The 19,245-nt window shown below is 51.9% G+C and overlaps 6 protein-coding genes across 6 annotated transcripts; 4 read left to right on the top strand and 2 right to left on the bottom strand.

The window, feature by feature from the left end:
* Positions 1-114: 114 nt before the first annotated feature.
* N7477_008309 (M20 family metallo-hydrolase) lies at positions 115-1,673 on the bottom strand (the record flags this gene model as incomplete). Its single annotated transcript, XM_056969972.1, has 4 exons — positions 115-202; positions 251-913; positions 1,139-1,456; positions 1,510-1,673. The coding sequence occupies 4 exons, from the start codon at positions 1,671-1,673 to the stop codon at positions 115-117; spliced, it is 1,233 nt and encodes a 410-aa protein (XP_056820004.1).
* A 908-nt stretch (positions 1,674-2,581) lies between these two features.
* Positions 2,582-4,015, bottom strand: N7477_008310 (putative oxalate/formate antiporter; the record flags this gene model as incomplete). Its single annotated transcript, XM_056969973.1, has 3 exons — positions 2,582-3,489; positions 3,549-3,641; positions 3,694-4,015. The coding sequence occupies 3 exons, from the start codon at positions 4,013-4,015 to the stop codon at positions 2,582-2,584; spliced, it is 1,323 nt and encodes a 440-aa protein (XP_056820005.1).
* Positions 4,016-7,279: 3,264 nt separating this feature from the next.
* Positions 7,280-9,441, top strand: N7477_008311 (Acetyl-coenzyme A synthetase; the record flags this gene model as incomplete). The annotated part of the gene is made up of 5 exons (XM_056969974.1): positions 7,280-7,303; positions 7,373-8,337; positions 8,383-8,935; positions 8,995-9,124; positions 9,176-9,441. The coding sequence occupies 5 exons, from the start codon at positions 7,280-7,282 to the stop codon at positions 9,439-9,441; spliced, it is 1,938 nt and encodes a 645-aa protein (XP_056820006.1).
* Positions 9,442-11,225: 1,784 nt separating this feature from the next.
* N7477_008312 (uncharacterized protein) lies at positions 11,226-14,975 on the top strand (the record flags this gene model as incomplete). The annotated part of the gene is made up of 1 exon (XM_056969975.1): positions 11,226-14,975. The coding sequence occupies one exon, from the start codon at positions 11,226-11,228 to the stop codon at positions 14,973-14,975; it is 3,750 nt and encodes a 1,249-aa protein (XP_056820007.1).
* Positions 14,976-15,173: 198 nt separating this feature from the next.
* Positions 15,174-17,240, top strand: N7477_008313 (uncharacterized protein; the record flags this gene model as incomplete). Its single annotated transcript, XM_056969976.1, has 2 exons — positions 15,174-15,359; positions 15,420-17,240. 2 exons carry the CDS (start codon positions 15,174-15,176, stop codon positions 17,238-17,240), a joined length of 2,007 nt encoding a protein of 668 aa, XP_056820008.1.
* Positions 17,241-18,118: 878 nt separating this feature from the next.
* N7477_008314 (uncharacterized protein) lies at positions 18,119-19,066 on the top strand (the record flags this gene model as incomplete). The annotated part of the gene is made up of 1 exon (XM_056969977.1): positions 18,119-19,066. One exon carries the CDS (start codon positions 18,119-18,121, stop codon positions 19,064-19,066), a length of 948 nt encoding a protein of 315 aa, XP_056820009.1.
* Between the last annotated feature and the right edge of the window lie 179 nt (positions 19,067-19,245).

Raw genomic sequence — 19,245 nt, forward strand, 5'->3', positions numbered from 1 at the left:
TCTGGTGAGCTCGGTCCGCATTTTCATGACGTTGATCCTCTGTAAAGTCCGCAAGAGTAAAATTGTCTTTAGTTGATTGCCTTCTAAAAGCTAAGAGCCTATTTGTCGCAGAATCTATACCGCTTGAATCCCACTCCTTTCTTTCGCTTTGCTCTCGTCATAGTGAACAACAGCCTCTAACAAAACTTGAGCACCAAGTGCACTATGAAAAATTAGCATCTTAGACTTTCCAAGGAATCTCAATACGTACCAGTCTTCAGGCGAGCAGTATTCCGTCGGGTGATGGCTGACACCATCTCGACAGGGAACGAAAATCATGGCCGAGGGGCAGTGCTTGCTTGTATAGACGGTGTCATGACCAGCACCGCTAGTTATAAGCATTGACTTTTCCGGCCCGACGAGATGATCTGCAGCTGCCTTGATAGATGTGATACAGCTCTGGTCAAACTTGACGGCGGGGGAGTCTGTGTCGAGAGTCCAGTCGAATGACACGCCTTTTCCATCCTCCAAGGCAATGGTGCCAAACTCCTTGAGGCAAGATTCTTGAACAGCGCACACAACATGGTCATGAGGATGTCGAATGTCCAGAGTGAAGGTAACGTTAGTAGCCACGGTATTGGTGGAGGCGTTTGAAGGCACCTTGATAATACCCGTTGAAGCCAGAGCATCATGTTGCTTGGCAATAGCGTTCGAGGCAGCAATCATCTTCGACGCTGCCAGAAGAGGATCCTGGCGGGCACTGAAGGGGGTTGTGCCGGTGTGAGCATCCTTGCCATGCACAGTAACAGTCAACCATCTGTATCCCTGAGCTCCCTGCACGATGCCAATCGACCGTCCCGTTTCCTGGAGAATGGGCCCTTGTTCAATGTGCAATTCAAAATGGGCACCCAGCGGATACCCAGTTTTCGGATCACTAGAGCATTCAATGTCTCCAAGAAACCCGTGTCTTTCCAGTTCAGAGCGTAAAGTCACACTAGAGTCATGGATATCGCGCAGATTCCATGCTTGTTGAATGGGAATAGCACCCGCCCATACGCCAGATGAGCACATCGACTTAGGAAATCGAGCTCCCTCCTCACTGGCTTTGAGTTAGTCATAGCTTTGGATCCGATGTCTTATTAAATTGGTTTGAACATACTTTGTCCAATTCACAATTCCCACGTCAAAGTTAGTTTTGAAATCGTTCTCCTTCATAGTGCGCAGAACTTCTAACGCAGCCATGACTCCGAGAATACCATCATACCGACCCCCACGCGGCTGGCTGTCGAGATGACTTCCCATGGCGATCATAGGTGCAGTGGATTCCAATCGTCCAGATTGCCGCGCAAACATGTTGCCCATCTGATCCACTGAGAGAGAGCATCCCAATTTCTGGACCTCATCGGCAAACCACCGTCGCACGCGCGCATCGTCATCATTCAAAGTCAAGCGCGCCATGCCGGTATCCTGTGGGTTACTAGAGGTGCAGTTAGACTGATGCTGCTAATCAGAATAAGCAACTGAACTTACTCCCCGTAGGAATGAGCTGCACCCCATTTGCATGTCTCATGCAATGTCTCCCAAAGACGGCCAGAATTGATACGGAGACTTGATGGTGCCGCGATGTGCGAAGACGTGGAAAATGCTCTTGCGTTGAAGCGCAGGGCGCGCGTAGCCCTCTGTGTGCTCTGCATAGTGGCAGCGGAGAAGGCCAATGCAGGATAAAATCAAAGCAGTTTATTTTCTAGCGAAAACAGCGAATATGTGCCCGAGGACCTATTAAGTCATTTCAATCCTGCCAGACTTCACCCGCTTGCAAAACGCCTTCTCTGAACAAGGGTGGAGCACAAGAGCGGAGACGTTCCGGTTCGGGGCGCCTTCTCGCGACATGTACGAAGTTGAATGTTCACCCTCGACGCTAGCCTTTCGTGCCAAGGCTTCTCAAGTGACTCTTACTTGCTGTGAGAAAAAGTATCTCTTCCGTGCTGAGATTCAAATGGATCATTGCATGAGTTGGGCTGTCGCGCGTAATCTCGACATGACTACTTTCCAAATGCCAATATGGGGAGAAAGCCGAGGGAGCATTACTTTACTTTGTGTCTTAACGTTTGGGTCCTTCTATAATGTATGCAATATTTTGAAACCCTATTTCATGAAAGAAAAGAACTTGTGAACATGACAAGGTAGTTTTTGAAAAAGTACAAAAGGCCACTCTTCGCCTTTGCCACTCCTCCTGCGTAGATACGTCACCTTCTTGGTTGAATCATCACTTTCCGCTCCTAGTATATCGAAAGCCGTGGTGATTGGTGACATTCAAATGACTAGCCAGCCAATTTGTCTACGCCTTGTTTCATGATCCTGAAAGCCTTCAAAGTTTTTCAGTTCACGTGCAATGTTCAGAACAACTCTCATAGATAGATGGGTTGTGGCCACAGAAAGGACATATCAGTCACCGGCAATCGAGATGAATGCGATTTCATCGGACAGGAGAGAGTGGCAAGGGAAAAAGAAGCAACGAGCTTCATTCGCGTTAAAGTCATATTATTGCCATTATTCTATATCATTCGAAGCTCCAGAGTATTCTATCCACATCACCAAGAGTCTAAAACTTGATTCTCAAAGACCATCCTCGACAAATACCCCTCGCCAACACGAATGCAATAGCCGCAACAAGATAAAGCACTCCACCGAAAATAATCAGCCCATCATACCCTCCTTGATCCCGTTGCTGGATTGCCCCTGCAATAGGAATCCCTGTGAGGGTTCCAATACTGCTGATTGTAAAAGTGGTCCCCATCCTCTTCCCAATATCACCAGTGGCACAGACCTGAGAAATACATACTGGGGTCAGACTGATGGCAGCTCCACTCCAGAAGCCAAAGAACACCGTATAGCAAATAATTGCGGCCAGATTATCACCAGCCTTAAACCAGAGTGCCAGAGTCAAAATGGCGCAGATGAATGATGTCAATACCATTACGTTGAACCGCCCAATGCTGTCTGCTATCAGACCAGGAAGGAAGCGGCCCGGGATGGCGCCGAGGTTCAGGAATACGATCAATAGATATGAGATTCTATCTCCCACCCCGGCATCAAGAGCGTAAGACGCAATGTAGGTGTAAGGGATGAACACCGCGAATTCGACCAGGAAGACTGCAATCGTTGTGGAAGCGAAATTCGGGTCCTTGAGGGCTCGGAAATCGATAGATGCCCCCGCCTTGATATTACCAGGGAGTCTGGTCTTGAGAAGAATGCAGGCTACCGTACACATCCCTGCTGAGAGGAGTGCAATGATGCGAATTGCCCAAGGGAACCCGATCTTTGGCGCGGCAAAGAGGATAATCAGAGAGAAAACTACTCCTCCGATTCCTCCGGCAGTACAGGCAATGCCCGTAGCATATCCTCGACGGACATTGAACCAGTGACCAACTGCAGAGATTGATGGTGTGAACAATGTGCAGGCGGAAAGACCACCTAGCACACTAAAAGACAAGAAGATCTGGTAGTATTCTGAATTCTTTTAGCAAAGCTCTCTATCATCGCACCCGGGATATCATCCCCAAACAGACCTTCGCTGAAGCTCAAGCAAATCAATGAAGCAACAATTCCAATAGACCCAGGAATGACGACAACATTAGAGCCATAGGTATCGAAGACAGGCCCTGTCCAGAGGGGTTAGTCTCAACACGTCTGAATGATTGGATCTTCCTTTACCAGCTTGAGCCCCTGCCAAGTAGAGAAAAAAGCCATAAGCGCCAAATATCCACCCAACACTCGATTCAGAATAGTGTTGCAATTGATGCGTACTGATCCATGCATGCAAGACACCGAGGGTGTTCAGGAGCCCCATTGCTGGGATCATTGCGCACCATGCTCCCAGAACGACGGACCAGGCCTTCCACCCTCCTTCGGGATGGCCGATATCTCCTTCTTCTTCTTCTTCTTCTTCCTCAGGAGGTGGAGATTGCGGTGATGATAAGACATCACAATCCGAACCCTTTTGTTCGTTCTGTTCATTTGCCAAAGTAATTGGCATTATTGTGAATTTTTGAAGTCAAAGCTGAGCCCCCAAAGCATTCAAGTGTCAAATGTTGCTCTCTTTCGACGTAATAAATGCTTTAAGGGAATAGCCGCGCCCTTTCCCACCAGAGTCCCCGCAGGTGTTTACGGACTCAAATGGAAATTGTGGCGTGAGGTTCGTGGGCTCGAATACATCGCCATGATTGACGGGAAAAGATCCTGAAGATCGTCGATAAGCTCTCATTGGCTTATTGGCCGATTCCACGGATTGCTAATCGTCAATTTGATTTGGAATTCTCTCCCAATGACGCTGATCGTAGAATGTTTTCAAAGACGAGGGCTTGACCCTGAAGATCTTGGAGCCTTGGTCTGGTCTATGTCACTGTGTGGGAGAATCCCGGACCCTCGAAATGGATTGCGGGTCAAGGTCTCCGACCATCGTGCAAATGCCATGGTGATTACAATTTACTCCCTGCCTGACTGGCCTTGTCTCTCGTTGGTGGGGTTCAAAACGCCTTCTGTTGACATGTTCTTGCAAGTTCGCTTGGGGCGCATCGTATTGTTTCCCGAGTCAGGTCACTGGTTCGTCGGATGTTTCCATACGTTGCTCGGGTCATATGAGATGGAAGCGGAGAATCACTTGCTTGCTAGTAAGAAATTTTCAAAGCACTGCTTTTTGTTGTCGCCGGCCGCGGCAATGGCTTTCTACAGCCCGAGTAGACTAAAAATTGAGTGTCGAAGGAATAATCATGAACGCACTGGTTTGAGCAGAGCACATCACACTCAAGTACCACATAAGTGATAAGGCTCAATATCGCAATCTAGTGACGCGGAGGATGGATGGGTGTATATGTTGAAAAGCGATTTATTTCCTTCCAATCTTGGAGTCGAGTGAGCTCGAGCCCGCTCTTCCCAGGTTCAACTGACAAGTCAAGCACCATACTGGAACGCAGAGTAATCGTTGGTGTCTTCGAATTGTTGATTAGTATGACTTTTAAGTAGTGTGCCACGCTTTCGGTAGTCCTGTCAGCGTTGGTGAATAAGGGTCTTGTTATCCGAAATGGGACCCCCATGAGGTCCTTGAACGACCATCGCGAAAGATATCGGCTTCATGACACTCCTAAGCTATTGACTGTGCAATCTCGGACCGAGGGGACCTGAGCAACCTCGGTGTCTGGGATATCGGTAGCAGCAGGCGTGTACGGATATGCGGAATAAAAGCAAGACCAAGTTTGATACCTCGGGGCTCCTTGAATCGGTTGAATGCGCCTCCCGGCACCGGCCATGCGCGGATCATGTTCCCCAACATTTCAAGGCCCTAGAAGTTCCAGAATATGTCATTGACCAATCGGTAGGTATATATATTTAATGTTAAACCAAATCTGAGAGATCTATGATGGAAATCCCGGCGTTCGCCCGGCAATTGCTGGGGATGACCCGCACCGAGTCTCGGGGGAACCCATGGCAACAGCTAGTTCCAAGGTTGAAGGGGCATCGGCCCCCCATTACTGTAAACCATCCCCCCACGCCTCATTGGGTTAGGACCAAGACTCCCACAAAGGCTGCCACACGTAACGAGTCGAGCCGAAAAACGTTACGAGGGGGATACCTCGTAATGATCAAGGCGCTGCATGTTCCGTTGGGACGCGAAGTGGGATGAGTGGGGACCGTGACTGTGCTGGCACCGGCTCGCCGTGAACTTGCATGCTGCAGAATCCCGCTACTGCACGCTTCGTATCCCCTAAATGCTAGCCCGGGTACTAAGGTCTTTTAGTCTGGTAAAGGTGGGCACTAGAGCCTTCTGATCTTCAATTCACATGTTACTTGCGACAATGGCACGGAAGAATGCAACGCGGGAAAATACCCAGTCTGTCCCTACTGAGCACTACATCAACTCGACCTAAGATCGGGTCCATCCGTAATGCAACCGATGATCATCATCTTGGCCCAGGCGTTACCCGACCGGCTGGGTAAATCATAGTCAGGGGCCAAGGTACAGTACACCGGGGAGCCCCCCTCCGTCCCACAGTCATTTTCCCACCCCCCACAATCAATGCCACAAAACATTTGTGCCAGTCCGCGGGCTTCTTACCCAGCTGGACATAGACGGTCCTCAAGACGCGTGGAGCTTGGATCGACCCGTGTGTCAATTTGTGGAGCGAAGGGAGCGTCAAGTTGTATATCTCGGTGAGAGGTACTACTGTAGTGTAGGTTTTGATTCTCGAAATTTTCATTTGGATAAAAAAAAAAATAAGGAAACATCAAAAGACAAAATATGGAAGAGAAAAACACCCAAAGGGAAGAGGCGAGAGGGATCAACGGGAGTCTCGAACCCGACAGGATGAAGTACCAAACCGCGCTTTTCGCTCTCCAACTACCGCTGCGCCAATTAGAATGTGCGTGCGGCAGCGAACGGTGCTGAGTCAGCCACCCCGCAGTGCCCGCACTCGGCGATCTCGATGCAGTCTGTCGGCTGCCTCGTGTGGGTGAAAAGTGGGAGTTCTAACGGATAGGTTTCCCAGTTTAGTTATCTACCAGCCGGAAGGTTTGGTTTTATGTCATCGTGGCGAGCTTGGTCGTGCTCCGGGTCGAAACATCATAGCATCATAGCATCATAACATCATAACATCAAAGCATAGCATCATAGCTCGTATGCTGCCCGCAGTCCGAAACACAACTTAACCTAGGGCCGGGGTTGATCAGGTCGGACGAATGGTTCACGGAGGACGGGAGACTTGACATGGAAGGGAAGCCAAGCCCAGAAGACTAGTGGATTGGGCCCGACTGTAAGCTTCCCCGGAGCAACGGAAGCCCTTGGTCACCCCGCATGGCCGAATGTGGTGTATTCTCTTTTCACCTGAATGGACGAGTCGCGACGAAGGAGCTCGAAGGAATTCGTATTGAGCCGCTTGCACCGTGTAAATTAAGAAAAAAAAAAGGACCAAACATTCCAGAACGCACGGCCCAGGCCGCATCGGCAGTGCACCGAAATGGTGAATGGTGACAAGGCGTACAGTACGGAAAGGTAAGGAATCTCCACCCGGGGAGGTGGATGTGGAAACAGCCATTTGAAAAAGGTTACCTACTAAACCGTCGGCAGACCCTCTTTTTTTTCACATTTCCTCTTCTCTTCGCCCCCTTTCATCGACCGGAGTCCGAGTAGGTCATCCCAAAGCGTGCGCCTGCCCCCTCTCGCTGACTTCCCATGCTTTCTAGAGGTTTGCGCCGAGCTTTTTTCTCAACTTCTGTCTCCTCTGCTCGCAAGCCGGACCTCGCTATAATGTCTGCTCCCAAGACCTCAGTGGTAAGGCTCTCACCCCCGCGACTGCCCGGCCATTCGGAGCGGGACTAATAGTGGATTTGTACAAACTAGGTGCTAGAGGCACACGAGGTCGACACCTTTCACGTTCCCAAGGCTTTCCACGACAAACACCCCGTGGGAACACACTTGAAGGATCTCGATGAGTACAAGACTCTCTACGAGGAATCCATTCGCAGCCCTGACACCTTCTGGGCCCGCCAGGCCCGCGAGCTGCTCACGTTCGAGAAGGACTTCAAGACCACTCACGTTGGCTCGTTCGAGCACGGCGACAATGCCTGGTTCCCCGAGGGTCGTCTGAATGCCTCATACAATTGTGTTGATCGCCATGCGCTCAAGAACCCTAACAAGGTCGCCATCATCTACGAGGGCGACGAGCCTGACGAGGGCCGCACCATCACATACGGCGAGCTCTTGCGCGAGGTGTCTCGTGTCGCCTGGGCTCTGAAGCAGCGCGGTGTGAAGAAGGGCGACACGGTCGCCATCTACATGCCTATGATTCCCGAGGCCGTCATTGCCTTCTTAGCTTGCTCGCGTATTGGTGCCGTGCACTCCGTCGTTTTCGCCGGGTTCTCCTCCGACTCTCTTCGGGATCGTGTGATTGACGCCGACTCCCGCTGTGTCATCACCACTGATGAGGGTAAACGTGGTGGAAAGGTCATTGGTACTAAGCGCATTGTCGATGAGGCTCTTAAGCAGTGCCCCAATGTGAACACCTGCCTGGTTTATAAGCGCACCGGCGCTGAGATTCCTTGGACTCAGGGTCGCGATATTTGGTGGCACGAGGAGGTCGAGAAGTATCCTAATTATATTGCACCGGAATCAATGAGTTCCGAGGATCCTTTGTTCCTACTCTATACCTCTGGTTCCACCGGGAAGCCTAAGGGTGTTATGCATACTACCGCTGGGTACCTTCTCGGTGCGGCTATGACCGGAAAGTACGTCTTCGATATTCACGACGACGACCGCTACTTCTGCGGTGGTGACGTGGGTTGGATTACCGGCCACACCTACGTTGTGTACGCTCCTCTACTCCTTGGCTGTGCGACTGTTGTCTTTGAGAGTACTCCCGCCTACCCCAACTTCTCGCGTTACTGGGACGTTATCGACAAGTACGAAGTTACTCAATTCTACGTTGCCCCCACGGCTCTGCGCCTATTGAAGCGCGCTGGTGGTGATCACATTCACCACAAGATGAAGTCTTTGCGTATTCTGGGCTCAGTCGGTGAGCCTATCGCAGCTGAAGTCTGGAAGTGGTACTTCGAGGCCGTTGGCAAGGGAGAAGCCCATATTTGCGACGTTAGTATTCCCTTTCGTCTCGAAAAAATTGATCTAGTTCTAACAAGTGACTTGCAGACCTACTGGCAAACCGAGACTGGTTCTAACGTGATCACCCCTCTCGGTGGTATTACCCCGACTAAGCCCGGCAGTGCTTCTCTTCCGTTCTTCGGCATTGAGCCTGCCATCATCGACCCCGTTTCCGGCGAGGAGATTACTGGTAACGACGTTGAGGGTGTTTTGGCCTTCAAGCAGCCCTGGCCCAGTATGGCACGCACCGTTTGGGGTGCCCACAAGCGCTACATGGACACCTACTTGAACGTATACAAGGGCTACTACGTGAGTAATCTACATTCCAAAAGCGTGAAAGCGAAAGTCAGAGCTGACCGTTTTTCTAGTTCACGGGTGATGGCGCTGGTCGCGATCACGACGGCTACTACTGGATCCGTGGCCGTGTTGACGACGTTGTTAATGTGTCTGGCCACCGCCTCTCCACCGCTGAGATCGAGGCTGCACTCCTCGAGCACTGTAAGTTCCTATTCCATCGGATTAAAATGACCCCAAGCTAATTTTCTCCAGCCATGGTCGCTGAGGCTGCTGTTGTCGGTATCTCCGATGAGCTGAGCGGTCAGGCTGTCAACGCCTTCGTCTCCCTCAAGGAGGGTAACGAGACCAGCGACCAGGTGCGCAAGGATCTGGTCATGCAGGTTCGCAAGTCAATTGGTCCCTTTGCCGCTCCAAAGGCCGTCTTCGTCGTCGACGACCTCCCCCAAGACCCGCAGTGGAAAGATCATGCGCCGTATCCTGCGCAAGATTCTCAGCGGCGAGGAGGACAGCCTTGGTGACACTTCCACGGTAAGAACGTCATGGTGAACTCGCATTTGGCTTTCAATGATACTAATCCATTCGAATAGCTTTCCGACCCCAGTGTTGTGGACAGGATTATTGATGTTGTCCACGCTGCTCGCCAGAAGTAAAATTTGAATCAATGAATTAATGACATTGATGATTCAGAAGGGTGAGCGGTCTCTCGGTCATTTTGATTGTTCTTCAAGCCTCAAACACTAACCTATCATCTTAGGTGGTGGTGCTTTGGTCCTTCATGGGCGCGATTCAGTTGTTTCCGGTTTTCAGTTTGGCCAATAATTCTTTTGAGATTCCCTGAGTAGTCTATCCAGTAGCCTTGTGAATAGGATTTTGTTTTGGATTTCAACATGTCGTCGTCTCTTTGTAAGCTTACAGCCCGACGAAGAAGATACTGCAAATGAGCTCAAGTTCGTCCCTGTTCTGGCTCGTTTCAATCATCTCCTCGGTCGGAAGTTGGTGTTCAGGTAGGCAACAGATAGCTCGAAGGGTTGTTCTCCGACGTTATTGCCATGTCACGCGGACAAATATCAAGAATTATGCACAGTAAGCGCTCGAATCCTGTATAGGCAGCTCCAGGTCCTTTTTTTTATGCATAATTGTCCTCGAGATATCGTGCATCGCCGCGTGCAGGCGCTTGAGGCCGAGTCAGGCACCACTCACGTGACGGATCACAGTAGGCCGGAGATTAGTCAGCTCACTGCTTAGGCTGGCAAACTTCACCATTCCTGGCGCGTCTCTCCCTCTCTACTCTATCCCACGCGCTCTCTCTCGCCCGCCGCAGCGATCGCACACCCTGACTCGGCTCTCACAACTGCGCGCACCCCACTTCATGCTCCTATAGAATCCTCAGCTCCGACCCGACAACATGTCTTTCGGTTTTGGAGGTGGAGGGTTCGGGCAGAACAACCAGAGCACCGGCTTCGGAACGGGCTCTGGATTCGGAGGCACCAACACTGGCGGAGGTAGGTACTCATCGCGACAGCCATGAGCTGTATTCTCTTGCATGCTTTCACTTCCCCATTGCTTTCTCTGCGTCGTTTCCCTTGATTTTGTCCTCGGCTCCGAAAGAAAAAAACAACCCCCCCCCGGTGCTCCTGATGTCGATCCCGCGACGACAATGACACGCGCAAGGCGACCCATTTCAACCTGACGACCTTCGCCGTGCCACACGAGATCCTCTCCGGATGCTGTTTCGATGCTCAGCGACACCGCGACAAGAGGAGGGATGCAAGGGCCGACTTGAAAAATCAGTCTCTGACCGCGATCCCCTTCCGTCATCTAGGCTTTGGCTCCTCAACCTCTGCGTTTGGTAGTGGAAATACTGGTGGCAGTTTGTTTGGCAGCAATGCCAACACCACCAACAACGCGTCCAGCAGCTTCGGCACCGGCGGAGGTACGTGCTCGAATCGATCAGAGCCTCGATATCCCATGCTCTTCATTCATTCCTTGCGTGTCTTGTTCATCGCGCCGGATCGACAATTCACTTGGCGGCTGTGGAAATGACCTTTTCTTTGCCCGTGGACTCTGTTCACGCGGCAATTTCTTTGACATGTCCTTGGGCCCGGATCTATCTGGATGAGGGGATCCGTCGTCACCAAGGAGCACAAACTGTCTGCGCCAATGTACTCGGTTTCTTTTTTTTTGAGCCACACCCGGACTTTGTTTTTTTTCGTGGCTTGCTTTGACCTTGAACGACAAAATACTAACTCAAATATCGTTCCCAGGATTCGGTGCCAACACACAAAATCAATCTAATAATACTATGTTCGGCGGACAAAATCGCGCCGGTGGGTTCGGGACTGCCCAACCTGCTGGCGGAAGTCTCTTTGGAAGCAGCACAACTACCCCATCTACTGGATTCGGTGGCAACACAGCCACCGGAGGCGGATTCGGCACTGGAGGTGGATTTGGTAGCACCAATACAGCCAACACCAGCGGAGGCCTTTTCGGTGCCAACAAGACTGGAGGGTTTGGAGCCACCAACACCGCTACCAGTGGCTTCGGCGGTGCTGCCACTGGAGGATTCGGAGCCGGAGCAGGAGCCGCCAGCACTGGCTTTGGCGGTGGTGGTACTGCCTTTCAAGGGGCTCTGCCTACCTGTGAAGGTACTGCCGGCACTCCGTTCAACCCTTTTACCGAGAAGGATACCAACACCTCGGCCACAAACCACTACCAGAGTATCAGTTTCATGCAGCCCTACAGCAAGTGGTCTTTTGAAGAACTGAGACTGGCGGATTATCAGCAAGGTCGTCGTCACGGGAACAACACCGGCCAGGCTGGATCTTTTGGTACCTCGACCTTTGGTGGCAACACTGGTGGTGGGTTTGGGACAAACACCGGTACCGGCTTTGGTGGTAGTACTTCTGCGCCATTCGGTGGCGGCACATCGACTGGTTTCGGGAGAAACACACAGACTGCTGGTGGCTTTGGCTCTACCCCTGCCAGTAACACCAACCCGCTGTTTGGCGGCGCCAAGCCTGCCGGAACCTCGTTATTTGGAAATTCTGGAAACACGACCAATACCACGGGAGGCTCCCTCTTCGGTAGTAACACCGGAACGACTGGTGGCTTTGGAGCCAATAACACTGCGGGAACCACCACCGGCGGTGCTTTCGGCAACACCGGTGGTGGTCTGTTCGGCAGTAACAACCAGCAACAGGCCAAGCCATTTGGCGCCACTGGAACTGGAACCGGTTCTACTTTTGGCGGATTCGGTGGCTCTCAGCCCACTACTTCTGCCACACCATTCGGCAGCACCCCGGCTACAGCTACACCCTTCGGCGGCCAGCAGAACCAAACTGGAAGTGCCTTCGGCGGTGGTTTTGGCACTCAGAACCAAACCCAGAACCAGGCGAAGCCCGGTGGATTGTTTGGCAACACTGGCGGTGGTTTTGGTGCCAACAATAACACTCAGCAGCAGACCGGTGGTGGTTTGTTCGGCGGTGGTCAAACCCAGGCTGCTGGCACCGGCGGTGGCCTGTTCGGTAACACGCAAAACCAGCCTGCACAGCAGAGTGGCGGTGGTTTGTTCGGTGGTGGTCAAACCCAGGCTTTGAATTCTGGCGGAGGCTTGTTCGGTGGTTCGCAGAACCAACAACAGCAAAAGCCTGGTGGTCTATTTGGTGGTAGCACTGGTACCACTGGTGGCGCCTTCGGCGGCGGTTTTGGCAATGCGGCAAACCAGCAGACCGCTGGTGCAACCGGTGGTCTGTTCGGCGGCTCTCAGAACAACCAACAACAAAAGCCTGGTGGTCTCTTTGGATCGACTGGTACTGGTGGCGGTCTCTTTGGCAATACCCAGGGTGCAGCTGCCCCGGGCGGAGGGTCCTCGCTCTTCGGCGGTGGTCAGTCTCAGCAGCAGCAGTCCGCCGGTAACAGCTTGTTCGGTGCTTCCCAGCCTCAGCAGCAGTCCCAACCAGTCCCGGGAAGCTTGAACGCATCCCTACTTGAGGGCAATCCGTATGGTAGCCAGTCTATCTTCTCGGGTCTTCCGACCCCGAGTGCGCCGTCCCCTGGTCCCTTGGCCACTCCTCTATCTTCGACCATGAAGCAAAAGCAGCGCACCCCACTGCCTGTATACAAGATTACTCCCCACTGCTGCCAACCGTCTCATCACCCCTCCCAAGCGCCAGGATACGGGTTCTCCTACTCGACCTATGGCTCGCCTTCCAGCACCACCAGCACCCCCTCTGGGCTTAGCAACAGTCTTCTGGGTAGTGGCAGCCTCCGTGGAAGCGTCAATGGCAGCTTTGGCCGTAGTTTCAGCAAAAGTTTCTCAACCAGCAACCTTCGCAAGACATTCGACCCGGATTCGGATAGTATCCTGGCTCCTGGAGCCATGCAGAATGGCAGCGGACGTAGCAATGCTGGTAGCCTGAAGCGCCTTACTATTGATCGCAGCCTTCGCAACGATCTTTTCAGTCGCCCGGCCAGTACATCGCCTGCTAGGATCACTAATGGGGATGATTCTGCCCAAGCCGACAAGCTCAAGAAGAAGGTCAGCTTCGACTCTACCTCCGCTGCCCCGGTCACCTCCAGCAATGAGATTGTTCGTGTTGAATCTAAGAGCCCCGAGCCTACCCCTGAGGAGCTTGGTTTCCTCCGTTCCACTCGTAAGAGTGGCAGCCTCAATGGCATTGATGGCGTGGCCAGTCGGCCAGAAATGGAATCCATTGGCCGTGATCTGGCTGTTGTTCCCGAGAACGGTGTACCCAGTCCTACTAGCTCTAGTCTTGCACGCATTTCGGTCACCTCCGGCGAGGACCCAAAGCCGGGCGACTACTGGATGAAGCCCTCTCTCGATGAGCTTAGCAAGATGACCCGTGAGCAGCTGAAGCGCGTCGTGGACTTTACCGTCGGTCGTCAAAATTGCGGTCAAGTCACTTTTAATGGCGCCGTTGACCTTACTACTGTGGATATTGACAACATCTTTGATGAAATCGTTGATATTGGCTTGAGGCGAATTACAGTGTATCCCGAGGAAAGCGTTAAGCCTCCCGTGGGTAAAGGATTGAACGTTCCTTCTACTCTACGCATCCAGAACTCCTGGCCCCGTGGTAGAAACCACACCGGGCCCATTACCAGTGGTCCGCTATACGAGAAGCACATTCAGCGTCTACAGAAGGTCACTGATACAAAGTTCATTTCTTATGAACGCGAGACTGGCACGTGGGTCTTTGAGGTTCCCCACTTTACCACCTATGGACTTGATTATGATTCCGATGAAGAAGGTGAGAAACTTGACCAGAGCCACCTTGGTGCAGGCCCTGATGATACTCGCACTCCTAAGGCGCAGGCCGATCACCCCGCGAGCTTCGAGCAGTCTGCGACGTTTTCCATTGACGAATCTTTCGTTGGATCTATGATTGGCGTTGAGGACGATACATTTGATTTCAAGAAGCGTAAGCTTGTTCCTGGTTCATTCGGCCAGGCCATGGAGGCGGAGGATGAGGAGATGGGTTCTGAGGGTGAGACCGAGTCTTTTTTAGAGGACGGCTCCACGGGTTCAGCTACTGAGCATGACGACGACGTCACTGAAAGCCAGCGATCTGGCGACTCGGTAGTTGGATCTGATGAGGATGAGGAGATGGACATGGCGGGTTCCTTTCCAAACCTTCATCGCACCGTGGAGCGGGAAGACAGCCAGAGCATCGGCAGTGATATGGATGTTACCCAGCCCATCTCAAGGCCATTTGGCACCCCCGGCAAGCCTCGTCTCAATCTGAGTGGCGATTGGACGGAGCAGCTACAACGCACTATCAGCCCTCGCAAACAGAACCGTGATCGCCTGCGTGAGATCCAGGCGAATGCTTTTACCGACAGGCCTCTTCTGAACGACGGATCGCCCGAAGAAAAGTCGACGAGTTCGCCGAAGAAGTTCTCAACCAGTATCGACTTGATGAACTCTTTATTCCAGCAGCCGCGGAAGCAGACTGCGCCCTCTCCGTTGAAGGCTACAAGATCACAGCCTAAGGGCTTTGAGGTTCGCACCCCCTTCATGCTTTTTACGTGATTACACCCTCGTCTTATATGCCTTGACCCATTGCTTGATCCACTGCACTTTACCTTGTCTCTATTCATCACCATGTACTTAGCGCTCACCCTACAGATAGTTGACACAATTTGAGAACCGTTTGAGCTAAACTTTCTTTTCCATACACAGTGGCCCTACAACAAACAGCCGAAGACCTTCGCCGGAGATGAAGTCCAGATGGACGCAAAAGACGTCGCTTTTCACGATTCCTTCAAGCCTCGCTGGGGTCCCATGGATGCTCTTGTTTGCGCTAAGAGCGATATGGAGCCTTTGCGCGATGCCGATCAGCGGTGGCAGGAACGCTTCTCGGTCTTCAGTGAGGCAAGAGATATCGCTGTGATGGGCTATAACCGGTCTAGCAACGTATGTGCCTCTGCCTTTTTTTTTTTTCTCCTTCTTTCCCTTTCTCTAATATCTCAACAGTCAACAGAGATGCTCGATGTTCAAAGGCAGCAGTCCACCATCCAGCGCGTTGATGGAACTCCATTGGTCCGGATATCCAAGATTGATCTGCAGCAGTTCGCATTTTCCTCTGCTAAAGATGAAGAGCGTTTGGTGTGGCAGCTGACCAACATCCTCTTCAATGATGATATAGAAGATGACATTTCAGCTGGCGTGCCACCGCAATTGCGGTCCAAGTTCGCGCATCGTATCAAGAAGGACCGCCTGACTCGACTATGGGAGGGCATTATTCGTGAGCGACATGCTCATGCCATCGAGCTCATTCGCTCGCCGGAAGAACGCGCCATTCAACTTCTTTGCTCTCACCGAGTTGACGAGGCATGCAAAATTTTGCTCGAAAACCAGGACCTCCATTTGGCTACTGTGGTTGCACAGATCGGTCGTGATGCCACATCACGGGCCGACATGGCGAATCAGATTGATGTCTGGCGCCAGAACAATGTTCTCTCCGAGATGACCGAGACTGTTCGGGCTCTCTATGAGCTAGTCGCTGGCAACAGTCTTCACAGCGAAGGCAAATCTGGCGGTGCTCTTGAAGACAGAGCTTCCAGCTTCACTTTTACTGAGCGGTTCGATTTGGATTGGTTCCAGGCTTTCGGTCTCCGTCTCTGGTATGGCATCACCGAGGATGAGCCGATCGAGGCTGCTGTGTCTAAATTCCTCGCCGACATGGCTTCCGGTCTGGAGCCTGCTTTCCCCCATCCTTCGCACGGCGCGCGTGTGTCTGTCCAGCCTGGTACCGACACTCTTGGGCGTGAGTCTCCGCTATGGGTGCTGCTGAAGGCTTACTCAGCCGCCAATGGTTGCAAGAGCGTTAAATCCGTTGAGCTCCCTGCGGCTCTGCTTCCCGAGTCTGTCTCCGGTGACCGATTGACCAACCGGTTGTCATTCCAGCTTCACTCCGTTCTCTCCGCCCTCTTGGGTCACCACGATGCAATCAAGGTCGACCAGCTGCAAATGGACCGTCTCGTATGGGACTATGCTTCTGAGATCATCGCCGGCGAAGAGCTCGCCCCTGCTCTTTTCGTCCTTCTCCACCTCTCGCACCACGAAGAACGTAAGCGCGCGGTGCAAGAGACCCTGTCTCGCTTCGGCGCCGTTCTTCCCGATCCGGAGTCTTCGTCGGGCACAGAAGCCGCTTGGCTTCAGCTAACTACCGAGCTCCAGCTGCCCGAAGCCTGGATCTGGGTTGCCAAGGCCCTGCACGCCCGTTTCACCGGTGATGCTATCCGGGAAGTGGACTGTCTCATCCGTGGCAAGCATTGGAATGACGCACACTCAACATTCTGTCGCGCCGTCGGACCAAGAGCAATTATCTCTCGCGACTATGCTAACCTCGAGCGCCTGGTCACGGGCTTCGGCGAGAACCCGGAGCGTAAAATGCGCAACTGGGCCTCCGGTGGCGGTATCTACGAAGACTTTTTGCGCCTGGCCACAGCAACCCGCGGCCGCCGGGATCCAATCCGCCTGAGTCGTCTGGTAAATGCCCTCGTGAACATGGGCGACCACGTCCGCAGCGGGAAGGGCATGGATGGGTTAGAGGAGCGCGTAGCGTTCAAGGAAATGAGCCGGGCCGTTGCCGGCTGGATCACACACGAAGATGTTCAGGTTAGTCTGCTCTTCAATTCCCTTCACTGTAATCATACAGTTACTAATTACTTCTCTCAGTCTGTCGAGTCCTCTGCTGTTCTAGGTCTCCCGCTTACTGGCGATGCCCGTGTTTTGCAGACCGTGGAAATGAGTCGCAGATATTATGGAGTCATCATGGCTGGCGGTCACTAAAGATTTGATGGGAAGATGATTGGAAACTTCTTTTCCCGCGTTACGCCTGAGTTTGAGAGTGGTCTTGCTGTTGCTTTTGCCTCTACTTTCAAATTTCCTATGTCCATCCCCTGACCTGAATGTACTGTACGTTGAAATATTACTATGACGTCCCTTCAATGTTGGGCCTTTGTTCAAGTGTAGACAAGTAATTACTGAGGGGTATGAGAACGAGGTATTCGGTTCGAGTCATTGGCTCCAAGCATCCACCACGAGACTTTGCTCCCGTTCAGGCATCATGAACATCGCCCTCGTGAAACATTGGACTCTCTTGGTTCCCGTCCTGGCACATCCTTGAATTCTTTGTACATATACAACCTGCTCATCTTTTTTTTCTTAAACATCCTGGGTAAATGACGTGGACTTCCTCGGCTAGCCGAAAGCGTATAGCGTCAATGGATTGGATAAGATCCTCCCAAATAAAAAGAACCAATTATCTTGGCGGCTAAGGCTTAGCTCCTATTCGGCCGGCAATTATTCCATCGAAAATCACGATCTAGCCGTCTTGAACTCTCCAATCGATGAACTACTTATTATCTGAGACATGTTCGAGTCAGTTCGGCGTTCTAGACGGCAGAGCTTTGGCCTCAGCCCTACCCCGGCAATTCTCTAACATGAGCATGTCTCCATCTCTAGTCCAAGAATAACCAGCGCTTATGCCGGGAGTTTGCTATCTTGCTGATCTGGAGTTGTCGCAGGTTGCTCTTAAGGCCTGGAAGCCCTAGAGTCCCTGGTATCTGCGCCATACGTCAACGAAAGATTTCTCCCATTCATTTGACAAAACAAATTATTGTACTCCGAGAACTACACCCATATGATCACAATTCTGAGACGTGCCGATGAGCTTATCGACCGGTGAAACCTTGGTCGGCTGGGTTTGGGACAGCTCTGGCCGAGGCACAATAAGCTTGATCACAACTTGCCTCGCAACCATTTTTCTCTGTACATGGGTGATCATACACCCCCGAGTCTATAAGCGCGAGTCTTCTGCTACATTTCACAAAGTTGCCCTTTTTTTCAAGGCTGTTTTCGCACCCGAGTTCATCGCCGTCGAAGGTCTCCAAGAATGGGCTCAGTGTCGTCGGATGAAAAGAGAATGCTCGGACTTGACTCGCGGAGAGTTCACACTCATCCACGCTTTCTACATCAGCATGCTCGCTCTAAGATACCGAACACCCAATGGCGACCGTGTTATTTGGCCCAATCAATACACCTGGCTACTCGAACAACGTCTCGTCCGCTGGGACGACCATGCCCATTGGGGTCTTTCGCTCGACGACATATGCGACAAGAGCAAATCAGATAGTGCTGCAAAGCTCCTGGCTTTGATTCAAGTATTCTGGTTCTCGACACAGTGCATATTGCGCATCATTTATCATCTTCCGCTCTCCCAGTTGGAGTCAATGACCCTGGGCTACATTCCCTTGTTTATTGTCACTTACTTCTTCTGGTGGAGCAAGCCGAAAGATATTCGATCCCCTTCACTGGTCGAACTACCATGTATGAGCCTGGAGCAGGTGCAGACGTTTGAGTTCATGGCGGTCAGCAACAAGTTTGATAACGAGGGCTTGGAAGAGCAGGTGTCGCGCTGGAATGTATGGTACCTCACACCTCGTGTCTTTGAGAAAGAAGAGGAAGACAGGATCAGGCAAGAAGCTCATGCAACTATTATTCCAACAATTGCAAAGAGCCCAACACAGCCCCGGAATACGCATCCAGACAGTTCATACCCGATGATCATCCACGAACGAGAGGTTCAAGATGTTGAAGAGCAGACGAAGACATAAAAAAGATATAATTGTGGCACCCTAGGATCCTAGTTTATACACAGAAAAACAGTAGTTTGAAGATTTAAATCAGGAGAGGCTGGAATAATACAAGTACTACTTCAGATTTGACTCTATTCAGGTTCAGTCTGCCATGGAACAGTTCGGGCATAATTCCAGCCGGCAAAGATTGCCGGGTT

The sequence above is a fragment of the Penicillium maclennaniae genome (assembly GCF_028827695.1).
Source record: "Penicillium maclennaniae strain IBT 15551 chromosome Unknown utg000007l:1.0-4884863.0:1.0-4888362.0, whole genome shotgun sequence".
Lineage (NCBI taxonomy): Eukaryota > Fungi > Ascomycota > Eurotiomycetes > Eurotiales > Aspergillaceae > Penicillium > Penicillium maclennaniae.